This window comes from Zosterops lateralis, assembly GCF_965231275.1.
Source record: "Zosterops lateralis genome assembly, chromosome: 4".
Taxonomy (NCBI): Eukaryota; Metazoa; Chordata; class Aves; order Passeriformes; family Zosteropidae; genus Zosterops; species Zosterops lateralis.
The window spans coordinates 50232165-50246999 of record NC_139765.1 but is presented as its reverse complement, the minus strand read 5'-3'; the positions used below and the strand labels follow the sequence as shown (position 1 = coordinate 50246999).

Sequence of the window (14835 nt, the reverse complement as noted above, 5' to 3'; positions counted from 1 at the left end):
TGCTTTGAATACAAGCTTGACAACCTGTCTCCTGTATCCAAGGACTCTGTATCACACACATGTTCATCAGTGTGAATGCTGCAGATCCCAGCCATACACCACCACCAGCTCTGGCCAGTTTGCAGAAACATGGCAGCATTTATGTGTGTACAGGTTTCCATCTGCATCATAGGCAGAGTTGAAGTCTGAAAATCACACAAGTAAGAATTACCAAAAATGTAAGCACAAAAATACAAAGCACTAACCATAATTAAAAAGTTACATTTTAGGATAGGAAGCTTCCATATAAAATCCCAGTGCCTTAAAATATTTCTGAGGAGAAGATGTTTTCTCAGCATTTCTTATAAGATGAATGATTTATACAGATACAATAACTGTATCTGTGTTTAAGAGAATTTTGCTACAATGGCCACCGCTGTAAAGCCCAACTTTGTTCACATTCAACAGGTTTCCATCCTAGTTATTTCTAATTTTATGTAGTATTAGAGTACTTCAGATCCAGTTTCTTCAATTTCTCCACCTGAATAAACCATTCCCATTTCTACGCAGAGCACTGTAATCATCACTGCTAGATTTGACACTAAAGATAAAATAAACCTAGAGTATAAAACAAGATGGCAGGAAAGCCATTACAGAGGTTTTAGCAGACAAAAGCAGTACATGCACACGTGCTTGTCCTCCCTAAAGTAATGAAAGCCTTTCATCTAAAAGTGCAAGTAGCAGGAAAGGAGTTGAGTGCTGAGTGAAATTTTTTGGCATCCGGCAGCACTGTTACTGATGTAAGGCTGAGCGACAGCAGCACATTGTTCCAAGCAAGTTCCAGAGCTCCTGGAACATGCTGCAAGGCTCCAGGAAGGAACATTACCAAGTATGTAAGTCCTGCTTTAAGGGCTAGCAAGCAGGTTTTGGCAAAAGTGTGAATGCTATTGTGTTTTCAGCTTTGATTTTCACCTGCGTCAGTGGAGCTTTTCTTTCCTTCAGGGAAAATGCCACTGATGTAAGAAATATCAGCATTTCTGCCATTACTGTAAAAATTACGGAGAAAAAGGCCCCTGAAAATGACCCTAAGGCAAAATATAGAACACTGAGAGAGGCTATCAGGAACAGGATTTCCAGAACAAATACCTGGCTCTTTACTATCTTCTGTCATGTATCGTTAACCTAGGTCTGGTACAAGTTTTCCCTCCCTCACCTCAAGAATCTTGAACTTCTGACACATCTGGGTTTCATAGTTATTTGTCCATGAATATCTGATACTTGAAGTTATAATGCCTTATTATTTAAGCAACAGAAAAGCTAAAACTAATTGATATGACACAGTTTTTCTGACTACTGCAAATTCCACTTAATCCACCAAATTATTTTCATTATTCTTATCAATAAGCTGCAGTTCTCTCAATTGGAAAGCAGAAATAAGAATCCATTAGTAGAAGTTAGGAGAATAGAATACACAGGTGCCACAAATGTATCATAGACCAAATATAACTAGCAAACACGTGGTGTTTTAACTGGCATAGCTCACATTCACAGTTTCCTAGTCTCTTCAACTGAGGCTTCTCCTCCTAGAGAAGTGCCTTTGTGGTCACTGTATTTTAATTCCTAAAGGAGCAACAGCACACGACCTAGTACTTGTCATGTTAACTACGGAATAAATTAATTCCTTTCATAACAATGCATGCATACACAGCCCTGGTATTTAAGGATAATTTCTGTAATTATCTGCAGAATAAAATTCTTAGCAGAGTGCAGCAGCATGCTGCACTAACTGGTGGAATTATGTTGCCAGGGGTACAAAACACCAACTCAGGCACACAGATCTGGTACATTTGCTATGAAAGTAGTATGGCAATGGCCACGAGACAACTACCATCGACCTGCACTTTATCTTCAGTTCTAGCACAGAGTGTTTGATGGGTATCTCAGTGTCTACTTATAAAATGGATCGAAGAATAAGCACTACGTCCAGGGCTAAGGACAACAGGCTATAGTTGATAGGAAAGGTCAAGTGGTACAAAAATTGTCCACTGTTGGATTACATCCTCAAAATCCATGTTATTTCACTCCAGTACAGCCAGTAACCTGCTTGTGGGTCACACAATATTTGAAGCACTTTGCAAGTATGTAAAAGGGACATGGAGGTACTTAATGTGGATTGCAGTTAGAGAAATTGCCCTTGGACCACAGAAGGTAGTTTGTGTGTTTCTTCACACACAGCAAATCAATTTAATTATTCTCTCTATAAACCAGCTCATTCATTTCACTGGAAAAATTCTTTTCCACTACTAGTCAACAGTTGTCCTTTCACTCCAAGATCTCTATTAACCAAACAAAAGCAGGAAGTGACCAACCTATGACAATGCAGGAAATATAATGGCATATGACAATTACCTCCAATTCAGCATCACTTCCTTTTGGCCTTAGTATCACCCTTCTCTGTACTTCTCATTTTTGTATGGTATGTTTATTACTCTGCAAGGACTCACTGGATTTTATTGAATATCACCTGTTATTTACTGAATCTTTAATCTCAGCTCATTGCAGTAAGATAGTCTCAGGAAAAAGGTATTCATGATCTCAGCAGGGCTCTTCATGTGCCTCATGGAACCAGCTGACAGTCATAAGGCACCAGCAGTCAGAACTCATAGGGAGTGCCTTCAGTTCCAAAAAGAGTTACTCTTTTTTTTGCTGAGAGTACTTTTCTCTGCAGGAAGAATAAAGCAAAGGCTTTTTGCAGACAATACTACTTATCTCCCAGGAGAAATTTGCTTTGCTGCATCTCTGCAATCAGTGTCAAACAGGAGAACCTTCAACCCAGCCAGCTGGCACAGAGCGATTGACATACTCCTGCTCAATACAGAACTATTATGTGTGGTGCTCTTTTCTCATTCTCTCCACTCTTCTTTCATACCTCTTCAGCATTTGAGGAGTTTTCTTCTCAAAAATTCAGCTCTACTTCATTTGCTCTGTTGTACCTTTTTACTACCTTCAATGTGCTTGCAAAACTGACCGCAGAGTTACCCTAGTGTGAAGACACATACACAGGCTTCACATGTGCTGAGCTTCCACCCTACTCTTCCTCTGGGGACTAACACTCTCTAGCTTTCTTCAGAATCACTAATGCTAGGCTATCATTCCCTGTCCACTTCGTGGCTTCAAATCCATTGATTTTTCTCCTTTCTTCATTTATGAAAACAATAAATGACATAAATTACTCTAATTGGTGATCTGTTTTTTAGCCTAGACTGCACTATAAGCTTGATTCAATGAAAATACTTTCAGACTGCTTATAATTCAACTTCATGCATCAAACACTGTTTGAGTGATTTCTCTGCACCATATAGTTAAAAGTACCTAGTTAGCCACTATAGCTTAGAGTCCCTGAAAGTTCATAAAGCTTTAATTGCATCTTACAGTTTTTAAAAGAATTATCAAGTCCTAGATTTGATTTCAAGAAATCCCTTCTGACTAGGCCTACTGGCTTTGATCCCTTCACCATTACATCCAGAAGAGGTTGTGGTCAAATCCAGACCTAAGCCAGTGACATTAAATTGAAAGAAATATTGGAGCAGAAATTGAAACAAAACATGAACATAAGCCAAAAATCACAACTCTGAAAAGCTTTACACTGCTGCTAAGCATGAAGGCAAGCAACCTCCACGGTGTCAATTTTAAGATTTTAGACAGAATTTTGCTTTTGAGTGGGCACCATCTTGGCAGAAGTGGAGACAAGCAGACCTTAGCTGGCCATCCTTTGCCCATCTCATTGCAGAACAATCAATTTTACAATCAATTGCATATCATCAACCCATTTGTGCTTTGTGCAGTTAGTTTTTATTAGGATCCATTTCTAAAAGGGAGCTTATCTTTCTCAGTAATCACTGGGAGAATGCCCTAGGTTTAGGTTAGCCTGTAAGTACAGACACATTTTCTTCAATCTGTAACTCCCCACCACCCTACACACACAGGTTCACAGGCTCCAAATAAAAATGCAACAACTGAGGTCACCCACTTGAAGGAAAAAAGACAAGGTTAGGAATCTGTGTTTTAAACACCTTACTCTGCAAAACTTTCAAGATCATGGTTTTCCAGCTTCAACAACTGGAATTCTCATCTGGTCAGTCCCTGGCTTTACTGATCGATTTCACTACCACTGTTCCACAGCTTCACATCTGAGACCAGCACTTCAAGGTCAGAGAAAATAGTTTCAACTCACATCAGCAGCTTGTATTTTAAATCCTCAAGCAAACACAGGACCAAGGAGTTGCATTGCAAATGAAGTGTGTCAGGTAAATGGTCTGCATAGGCATTAACATTCCATGAATAATCTTCAAACGTAACAGCTCAACTGTAAGACAACATATTGCCAGTTTTTCCAGTGGTTCTAGAAGTATTCAAATCCATGTATTTCAACTGTAACTCTTCTTAAACATCCAACAATAAGTAATGCATTAAAAATCTGTTCATCCTCACTCCACTCTTTGCCTCTGCACTTTTTGCTGAACTCTAAAATACCTAATTTAATAATCTGCTTTTTTTAATCAGTACAATTCAGTTCCTATACTTTCTTTTCTCTTGTGCAGGTATCAGCATTTCAGTAGCAAAAAGGCTATTCTGTTGACTGTTTAATGAAACTGATTCTCTTGACATAATTAATTACAGCCAGAGCTAGTACTGACTTCCCTAATTTGACTTATTCAATGCCTGCTCAGCAGTTCCCAGAGGAGATGTGGACAGAGCACAACACATTACTAGATCACACGATGGATAAAGGCAAAAAACGGTTTGCTGGGCTTCACATGCTCCACCACGAACAATCTTAGAAAACAAGCTGGAAGCTACAAGAATTGAGAGACATGTTTCATGGAGAACAGATATTTTCACTTCAACGTATTTGGTTTCCAAATAGTGAACTTGCAATGAAAATACCAAATCCCACTTAATATTAAAATAAGTATAAAACCCTCTAATATGCACATTAAAATTACTTTTTTGTTTGTTTTGACAGCATTTATATACAGGGGAAAAATACTGGGCCTGTAGGACATTGGAGACTAACAAGAAAAAGCTTTGTTCGAGAGAACAGACTTCTTCATGCTGACGTGGCCTCAAACACACTACACTGCAGAGCTTGTCCCACCTAGCTTGGCTGTGGCTGATGTATAAAAAATACATGTGTGCAAGATATATGTGTATAAGATATATATATATATGTGATCATTATTACAATATTAAGGCAAATTTCTTTCAAAATAATTAACTTACCTACCTAAAGTATTTCTGTGTCTTCTAAACTACATTCTAAGACAATGGTTACACATTATCAAACACACAATTCTCTTTCTGTAGCTCTTACCCAAATTTTGAACAACACAACAGCTGCTGAAAGGTGAAGATAGAGAATGAGTTGGTCTGGAATTGAATGGGTTTCAAATAAATGCATGCACTTGAGCTTTTTGTTCCTGCTCAAAAGTCTGTTTCTCCAATTTGTCTGCCAGGATTAGGGCATTACAAACTTCTGCACCTCCAGTATAATCTTGGGGAACAACAAGGTCTGACACCACAAAAAAAAGTAGTATGTGTGTAAGTCATTAATTAGACTGTGAAAGCTTTTAACATTCTTCCTTTCTACACTACACACATCCACAAAAAAAATTACAAAGAACAGTTTTCTACTTACAGCCACAGCTACATTTAGAGATGGTTAAACTGACTGTTACACATCTACCTTCAAATAATCCTGGGTTAACATAAAAAAACAAACTTGGTTTTACCTTTAGGAATGAGATCTTATTTTAAGAACGAGGTATATTTATACAGCATCAGGACCATCACTGATACGGATTGCATTTCCCAGTGAAATTATGCAGCATGAAACCCCAAAAGAAATTCAATGAAACTATCTTTAGCAAAATGTAGAAACTTTAATTTACATGCAAAACTCCAACATATTCATAACAAAAAACTGGTGACTAAACAAATTAAACACAATTTTTAAAAACTGTTGACATTGCTAAATAGGTCTGTACAACCAAAGATTTACAAAGTCCCTGTGCATTTTAACCTCTTCAGTGCACAACTGAGTTTAAAGGTTCTGCTCGAATATTCCCCAAGTCAAGAGCTGAATCTGTCTCTTCATCAATTTCACCAATCACAGCACTGCAATGAAAAAAAAAAATCAGGTTATTATTTATTGAAATCAAATCACACAGCTCTAAAACAGAAGCTGTATTTTAACTTCTAACAATAACAACCTTTACTTGCTGTTGAACTATACCAACTTCTTCTGATTGATGCTGTTTATTCCATGAAAGTTTCTAGTGATGCACACTGGAATGCTCAAAGTAATTCGCACCATGACTTTCTTTCCTTTTATTTTTCAACAGCTTCCCTATTTCATGAGAGTACCCTATTTTGAAGTTACTGTTAGTTAGCTGTTGATTCTTTTTACTTCTTCCTATAAGGATGCTGAATTTCAGCATGTTGAAGAGTTGCATGAATACAGAATTATTACTTGTAATAAATAGGTTTGAGTTTGTTAAGATTGCAAGAAAAAAATTTATTTCACAGCATATTTAGAATATATTTGAGTTATGTGGCTATATGATGATGTCTTTCATCACACGTTTCAACTGTATGATGAAACAACAAAGTAATAAACTACTATTTACTGTTTTATACACATTTTTACTACCTGAATGAAAAGCTACTGGTAGAGTGACATGCCTAGTCCCACCTTTATACATGTGTCAAATTACTTTTTCTGTGATGAAGTGATGAAAGTATTCAGAATGATCCACTTTCTCAATGATGTTAGATAAATGCACCTATAGATACCAATTTAAGCCTTGGCATTTTGTTGTACAGAAGTATCCATTAGAATTAGAAGATGAAAATTCCTATCCAGGCTCACGTGTTGGTCACGGCAACATACTTTTTACAGCTGTGATAAAAAAAAATAGTCTTACATATGCCATCAGTTTCAGAATGCTGCTGAAAAAGTAATCTTCCTAGCTGGCCCACTTACCAGGCCTTCTTTCCACTTGTAACCCTACCATGGGTCTGGCACACCAGCTACTTTTTTCTGCACTCAAGGAGCTTTCACTATTCATTTTTAAGGGAATTTTACATCAAATATCAACTCATACATTTGACATGTCAATACACTGGCTTCAACACTTGCTACACTGTCAAGTCAAAAATTTCATGTATTTTCCAGATTATAAAGTGCTCTCTGTGAACATGTGCTCTAAAGAAAAAAAAAAAAAAAAACACAAAACTATTGAAAGTCAACTTTGTATACCAGACTGCTGACTTTTTGCACACAAGTTCTATCTCATTTTTTAGTGATTATTCTATCTTTTCCTTCATCATTTCTCAGCCTGTCCTTATAGGAGAGATGCTCCAGGTCTTGGATCACCTTCAATCTCAACATTACAAGGCAGTCACTTCTGTAAAAGAAGCGTAGATGTTTGCTATTTAATTCAGAATCACAGTCATTTGTTTGGAAAGACCTGCAAGATCAAGCCCAACCATTAACTTAACACTGCCAAGTCCACCACTAAAGCATGTCCTAAGTGTCAGTCCCACACACCCTTTTAACACCTTCAGGGATGGTGACTCAGCCTTGACAATACTTTCTGTGCTGCCCACAAAGATGCACAGTTTCTGGGGCTATCGAGATTTATAGATTACGGATATATAAATACACACACACACAAACACATGTGCACACACACACCCAGTTTGTATGAAAAGATTTAAACAAGAACATGCTATACTTACACGTTATCACCTCTGACAATGTATAAGCCCAGCACTACTTGCTCAACTCCTTGTGAAGAACTGAACACTCGTTCATGGCTTTCATCCAAAATCAAGTTTATGGTCTGATCAAAACCTTTGAGTGTTCCCTGAAAAAAAACAAAACAAAACAAAACAAGCGCACTCATATTGGTCTTGAAATTTTTCCTCTTTGCTGTCAAGGATATCTTAAACATAGTGGCAAAATAAAGGTACTAGAGAACAGATGTTTTATTCAGGTTTTATTCTTTGGCTTAAACACAAACAGCTAAAGGATGAAATTTTAAAAGCAATTACCAATTTAAGAAAAGCACACATATTACTGTGTGCTCATGCTAAAAGATACAATAAGCTTCAGCATTAAAAAAGTAAATTTTTCATTTTATCAATGATGTTCCTCTAGACAACTAATTTTATTATTTCTACACTGTTTTTTTGTATGGATGTTTCCAGAAAGTAAATAAATTATTAAATAAAACAAAAACCAGAAATGTTGGATTTTTGTGGTCAACCTAACAAGCAATTTTAAGTGGTATCTCTTTGAAGATTATCTTGTGTTTACTAAATTATTTTAAAAAGATAAGTAAAAAATACTTGGATTTTGTGGCACTTAAGTACATGTTTGGAAAACTGATAACATAAATTTACCATCACTAATCGATTGAGAAATTCAAACTCACATAAAACAGCCCTTCAAACACTCATAATATGCATTCATATCATCTAACAATGAGTCACATACACCCATTCAAATCCTTATTCATAGGAAGTATCCTGTAGCACAAACACAAAGTTTACCAGACTGACTTCAGCCAAACAGATTTGGTGAAGCCAACAGATTTCTGTTTTCTCTTTACAGAGGCTGCACAAAGCTAAATACAGACAGAATGATACAATCCTCCTGCAACAATCATGCTGTTAAAGTTGCACTCAAACCACAACAGAATAAAAGATGGTGGGAAGTGATGCAAGAAGAAAACCCCCAAAACACAGAAGCAACAAAACCAAAATGTTATACAGTCTAATATATTAAGTTGGCCTGTCCTCAGGTTTTCAGGTATAAACAGAAGCTCACAATGTTTCTCCAGCAATTCTCCAGCTGTTTTTCTAAAGCCACTGGGAAGAAATAGTTTTAGTATGAAAGCTGAAGATCTCACAGAACAAAGTGGACATTTTAGATGGAAACTAAATTACTGAACAGAGGAGGAATGCACTTTTTGTGCATTCCCACAGAAAACCATTTGACAAAAAGGCCAGAGCATCTGCACAGAAATTTATCAATGGAAAAAGCTGACATAACATGCAAGAAACAGTAACTGTTCATAAAATTCTTATTTTAAGCTTTGTGGCAATTATTCTATACTGTGTAATTTAGTAGTGTGAATATGTGAGACTATCCTAACAGAGCTTCTTTATTGCCACAGTGGAAAGTCTTTATGGGGGAAAATAAAATGTTAAAAAAATGTAAGTCTTACCACAATCATTCTTCCATCAGAAGTAATTACTGCAACAGTACCTGATATTTCATTAAGGAACATTTAGTCATATCTGAAATAGAACCGTTAACATTTTCTGAAATGCTCATATGTAATACAGGTTTTATGAGCCATTTAGAGCCTAAAAAGAGTATCAGCACTTCTTTTAAATCACCATGGTTGACAATGTAGTATTTTTCATTAACATCTCCTTGAAAGTTTCTCTTAACCCAATCGTGGACACTCATATGCAAACACGAAAAGCCTTAAAAATAATAAATATTTGAGCTCACTTCTCTTCCCATCACTAACTGCACTGCCTCAACATTGAAACAACAGTTTCACCAACACTTTAAGTCCTTAAGCTGTTTTTTAACAGCTCTGCAGTGATCTCGAGGCTAGCATCCTGCATCCTTTCCTTCTGAAGATCTGATTATGCCAATTGGATGATCATATATTCATCATCTTGACTAATTCTGGTTATTAGCTTACTGTTTGTGAATAAAACTGAAGATGTCCATGGGTTACAAGGCGCACAAAAAATTAGTAGCAAAAGAGTTGCAAGAACCCCAACTAACGGGTTTTGAGCAAATGATGCGAGCCTGCCATCTAAACGCATGTTATCAGCTCTTTAAGAGAGGAGGCCCACTGCGAACCCGGCCCATCACGGGCAAGGCTCATCCCGGCACCGCCGGGAGCCGCAGGGGACCCCGTTCTCCGGAAACCCGCGGCCTGCCAGGCCGAGCTCCCGTAGGGAGAAACCAGGCCGCCAACAGGGCCGGCCCCGAGCACCAGAACCGCGCTGCCGCGACCCGGCCCAGTGTCAGGGCCCCGCTGAGGAAGGGGCGGGTGCCCGCGGCGGTTCCCGGCGGAGGATACGGTTGATGTAGTTCTCCAGCGCGGAGGTCATGGCGGCCGACTCTGCCCTCGAGGCGCCGCCACCTCCGGCGCGCGTCAATGATGTACAGCCCGCGCGCAGGAGCGCGCCCGGAGGCGGGGCTGGGCTGGGCTGCGAGCGCGGGGAGCGCGCATGCGCCGGGGGCAGGAAGCGGCGAGGACGCGCGAGGGGGCCGTACCAAGGAGCGATCGGCCGGAGCCGCGCGAGGGGTAGCGGTGCCCCCTCCGCGGCACATGGCACCGCCCGCAGGCGCGGCCGGGAGGCGGGGGTTCGGGTCGGGTCGGGTCGGGGCGGTTCGGGGTGGGAAGGTTCACTCCCTGTAGCCAAGGGTCGGGCTTCAGGGCAGTGCTGCCTCGTGTAACGTTTCTCCTCTCAGTGGCTCAGGCAAGGAGCTGAGGCCAGGGGGTCATTGTCCACGTGGAGGCCAGTGACCAGTGGGGTCCCTCCAGGGGCCGGTACCGGGCCCAACACTGCTCATCTCTATGGACAGTGGGATTGAGTTCACTCTCATCAAAATTGCTGGTGACACCAAGCTGTATGGTGCCGTCAACACACTGGAGGGAAAGGATGCCATCCCGAGGGACCTGGATAGGCTTGAGAGATGGCACCTTGTGAATCTCAGGAAGTTCAATAAGGCCAAGTGCAAGGCCATACACCTGGTTCAGCCCCAGACACACCTACAGGCTGAGGGGACAGGTGATTGGGAGCAGCCCTGCGGAGAAAGACTTGGGGGATGATGGTTGATGAAGAACTCAACGTGACCCAGCAGTGTGCACTCACAGCCCAGAAAGCCAACCAATTCCTGGGCTGCATCAAAAGCAGTGTGGGCAGCAGGTCAAGGAAATTGAGTGTCCTCCTCTCCTCTTGTGAGACCCTACCTGTGTCACAGGATCTCCCACCAGAAGGAGGACATGGAACTGTTGGAGCAAGTCCAGAGGAGGGCCATGAAGTTGATAAGAGAACTGAAGCACTTTTCTTATGAAGACAGGGTGGCAGTTGGGAATGTTCAGGAGAGAAGGTTGGATGGAGACCTCATAGCAACCTTCCAGTATCCAAAGGGAGTCTAAAGAGAAGCCAGAGAGGGACTCTTTTTCAGGAACTGTGGTGACAAGACAGTGAGTAATGGGTAAAAACTGAAAGAGGAAATTTAAGCTAGATATTAGGAAGAAATTATTTACTGTGAGGGTGGTGAGATACTGGAACAGGTTGCCCAGGGAGGCTGTGGATACCCCAACCCTGGCAGTGTCCAAGGTCAGGTTGGGTAAGGCCTTGAGCAGCCTGGTCTAAGGGAAGGTGTCCCTGCCCATTGCAAGAGAGGTTGGGATTAGATGATCTTTAAGATCCCTTCCAACCTGTAAATTCATGAGTCTTGCTAGTATGGGAGCCATGTAAAAGCCCTTGGTTTTCTGACTGCTGCCCTTCCACACAGCCACCAAGTCCCACACAGCTGCTTGCTCATTTCCCAGTTGGTGGAATGGGGAAGGAATTGGAAGGATAAAAGCTGGAAAACTCTTGGGTTTTTTTGTTAAGATAAAGATAGTTTAATAGGGAAAGCAAAAGCTGTGGACACAAGCAAAGCAAAACAAGGAATTAAGTCAGTGCTTCCTATGGGCAGGCAGGTGTTCTGCCATCTCCAGGAAAGCAGGGCTTTATCACATGTAACAGTGACTTGCAAAATCAAATGCCATCACTCAGAACATCCCCCCCTTCTCCTTCCCTCCATTTCATGTACAGAGCAGATGTCATATGGTATAGAATATACCTTTGGTCAGTTTGGTCACTTGTCCTGGCTGTGTCTCCTCCCAGCCTCTCAGTTTAGATTGTCCCTGTCAGTACTAGTCCAACTTCCTTTTATTTCAGCAAAAGAGACAAAGTGGCAAGAGGTCCAGACTGGGACTTGGTGTCCAGCCCATTTAATTCCTGCAGGGAATACGATCTCTGGAAAGGAGAATGCTATTGTTTATTCTGCTAGTGTGCCAGTTGTTTTCTTGCACACTACAGCCATCTCAACCACAAGGAAAGCAAAATTAAAATTTAAACGCAAATTAGCCAGAAAAAAATAAAAATATATGTTCTTTGGCACATCTGAAGGTACCTACACCAAAGTAGTCTCTGAAGAATTTGTCTAATGGCTCAGCCTTCATCAGAAACATGACAAGAGATGTCAGAGAACAGAATACTTTTGGAATGGGGCAGTACATAATTCTCATCCTCTTAAGCTTTTATTATAAGAAGCTTAACAACTGCCACTAACGGTTACACCAGGATTGTAATAATTATTCTGTATTTCATGTAAGAGGCTAAAGGGTTTTTGTGGGGGGGCTGACATTTTCCTTTTCATACTCTTATTTTTCTTTGTAAAGAGACATTCTCAAAGGCCAAGAACATGAGATCATTTAGATACAGGGATGTGTAGGATGAAATCTTAAAATACTTGAAGGACATTGCCACAATACCTGATGCCAAGAATCTCTGATCCATCTGTTTATATTAAGTGTCCCTGAAAACCAGAGAAGGGCTTTTTTAAAAACTATTTTTATTTTATAAAGGAGAATTAAAAACCCAAAGAGTAACGCCAGGCTCCTGAAGTCCAGTACCCAGGCTTTGCCAAACCAGGTGCTTAAAAACAGTTAGCACCGTCAGAATAAAGGAACTCTGCAGAGAATTCTTGGCTTCATTCTTAGAGCCTATTCTTAGGCTCTTCCCAAAGGCAGGCAGCTCAGCCCTGCTTCTCACAGCCCTGACTGAGGTTCGGCTTCTGTTTGCAGCCAGCACTGCTCTCACTCTCTTCTTACAAAACACTGTCACACACGGAGGAAATGCAGAACTCTAATTTAAACTCGTATCTTTTTTGGGGGGGAAAAAATACATTGCCTGCCTCTCCCCTTCAGGAGCAAGGTTTGGCAGGCTAAATTACAATTCGGTAACCCTGTGGAGGTTGTGCCCCGTGTGGAGAGCGCGCCGGTCCGCGTGCCCGGCAGGGGGCGCTGCTGCCCGCGCGCCTGGCCGCCCGTGAGGGGAGGGACGGGACGGGAGGGAGGGGACGGGACGGGACGGGACGGGAGGGGAGGGAGCGGCCCCGCGTCTCCGCGTTCGCCGTTTCCAGCCTCAGCAAGGCGCCCTGGCCTCCTCCACTCAGATAGTTTTCTACCAGAGAATGAGATACGTTTTCCACTAAAGATGCCTGTGCTTCTCCAGTGCTCTACAGAGCGAGCCTACTGTGACTAACTCAGACGCGGATATTTCACAGGTTCACACTTGCTTTAGGCCAGATACATTTTGTTTCTGGTGACCATATAACATTGGCAACATTTGGGATCACAAAGCTGTAGCCAGCATCCCTCTGCCCGTTCCATCCCTTCACTTTCTGCAGAGCTGCCCTTGGGGACATGCTAAGTAATAATAATGCCCATTAAGCTCTCAGTTGAAGAAACAAAAGACCCTTTTTAAAAAGCTTCCTTTTCTCTTACATTGTTTAGGTATAGCCTACTTGCTTATTACATTTGCTCCTGTAATTAAAATCAACTTATTTCTGCAACTGATTTCCCATACATTAAGGTTGCTATGGCAAGTGATTACTCTATGTTATGCTTTCTTCAGAAAATGTGACCAACTAATCATGCCCTGTAGTGTCTGCACACTTTACAGCTTCCTTGAAGTCCTAAAGGGCAGGAAGAAAACCCTACAATGGTAGTTGTAAGGGGTGTGTGCAGGCGGCTGTGTGCAGAATTGTCATCTGGCCTAAGGCTGGTAGAATGGCTGAGTAAATGCTTTGTTGCTTGTCACTGTATATTGCTTATCAGTTTTACATCTCCCAAACCATGCTAGATGCTGGTGAATGTGCTTTCCTTAGTTACTCAGAAGTAGACAAGTTTTATAGAGGGATGCTGAAGGGTGAAATGGCTTTGTGATGCTGTTGTGAGAAGAGAGCCCTGACTGCTATTGCTGTGCCGTGGCACGTCAACCCATGTCCCTGTCAGATCAGATGGAGAAAGGTGCAACACCTACTCCTCCACCTTCCTTGGAAGCTGAACATCTAGTATGATCACCAGATGATTGTTGGAATAGGCGCTTTAAAGAACTTAATATAACCAAACTCCCCAAATTAGTAACATCTGTCAGCCTGCTCAACAAAAATTGCATTCTTTGGTTGCTGCTCAATAAATAAATAGCATCTGAGGTAGGGAACAGTGGAGTGGTACATACTGCAGAAGAAGAATCAGGCAGTATGTACTTCACAAGAAAACTAAGCATCCCCAAATCCCACACATTTAATTTACTTAATCCGATAGCCTTTCTAATACTTTCTGAGACTCAAAGTTTTAAATCTCTCTGATTTTCACCTACATGCTCAGAATACCACTTCATAGAAAGAGCTTAGCTCTTTAGTTTGTCTTTAGTTTATACACACCCAAGCTGGCTAAATGATTGATTATGTTCAGGCAAAACACAAACATCCCTTCACCTTTGCTTTATTCCTCTGAATCTGTAGAGACTTTAGGGCCCATTATCAGCAATGCAAATACATAGGTTATTTTATGGTAGCTGGAGAAAAGTAGCAAGGTCTCACTCATCTCATGCATGACTAGCTGCACTCTAAGCTGAGATGTGTTTCATGTATATTATTGTATCAAATGACAGGGGTTTGCAATGAAACAACTG

General features: G+C 40.9%; 1 protein-coding gene across 1 annotated transcript; it reads right to left on the bottom strand.

Moving 5' to 3' along the window:
• Nucleotides 1–5901: 5901 nt before the first annotated feature.
• On the bottom strand, nt 5902–10238 carry LSM8 (LSM8 homolog, U6 small nuclear RNA associated). The gene is made up of 4 exons (XM_083860445.1): nt 10155–10238; nt 9276–9316; nt 7783–7910; nt 5902–6156 (listed from the first exon to the last, which is right to left on the bottom strand). The coding sequence occupies exons 1-4, from the start codon at nt 10183–10185 to the stop codon at nt 6066–6068; spliced, it is 291 nt and encodes a 96-aa protein (XP_083716571.1). The 5' UTR covers nt 10186–10238; the 3' UTR covers nt 5902–6065.
• Between the last annotated feature and the right edge of the window lie 4597 nt (nt 10239–14835).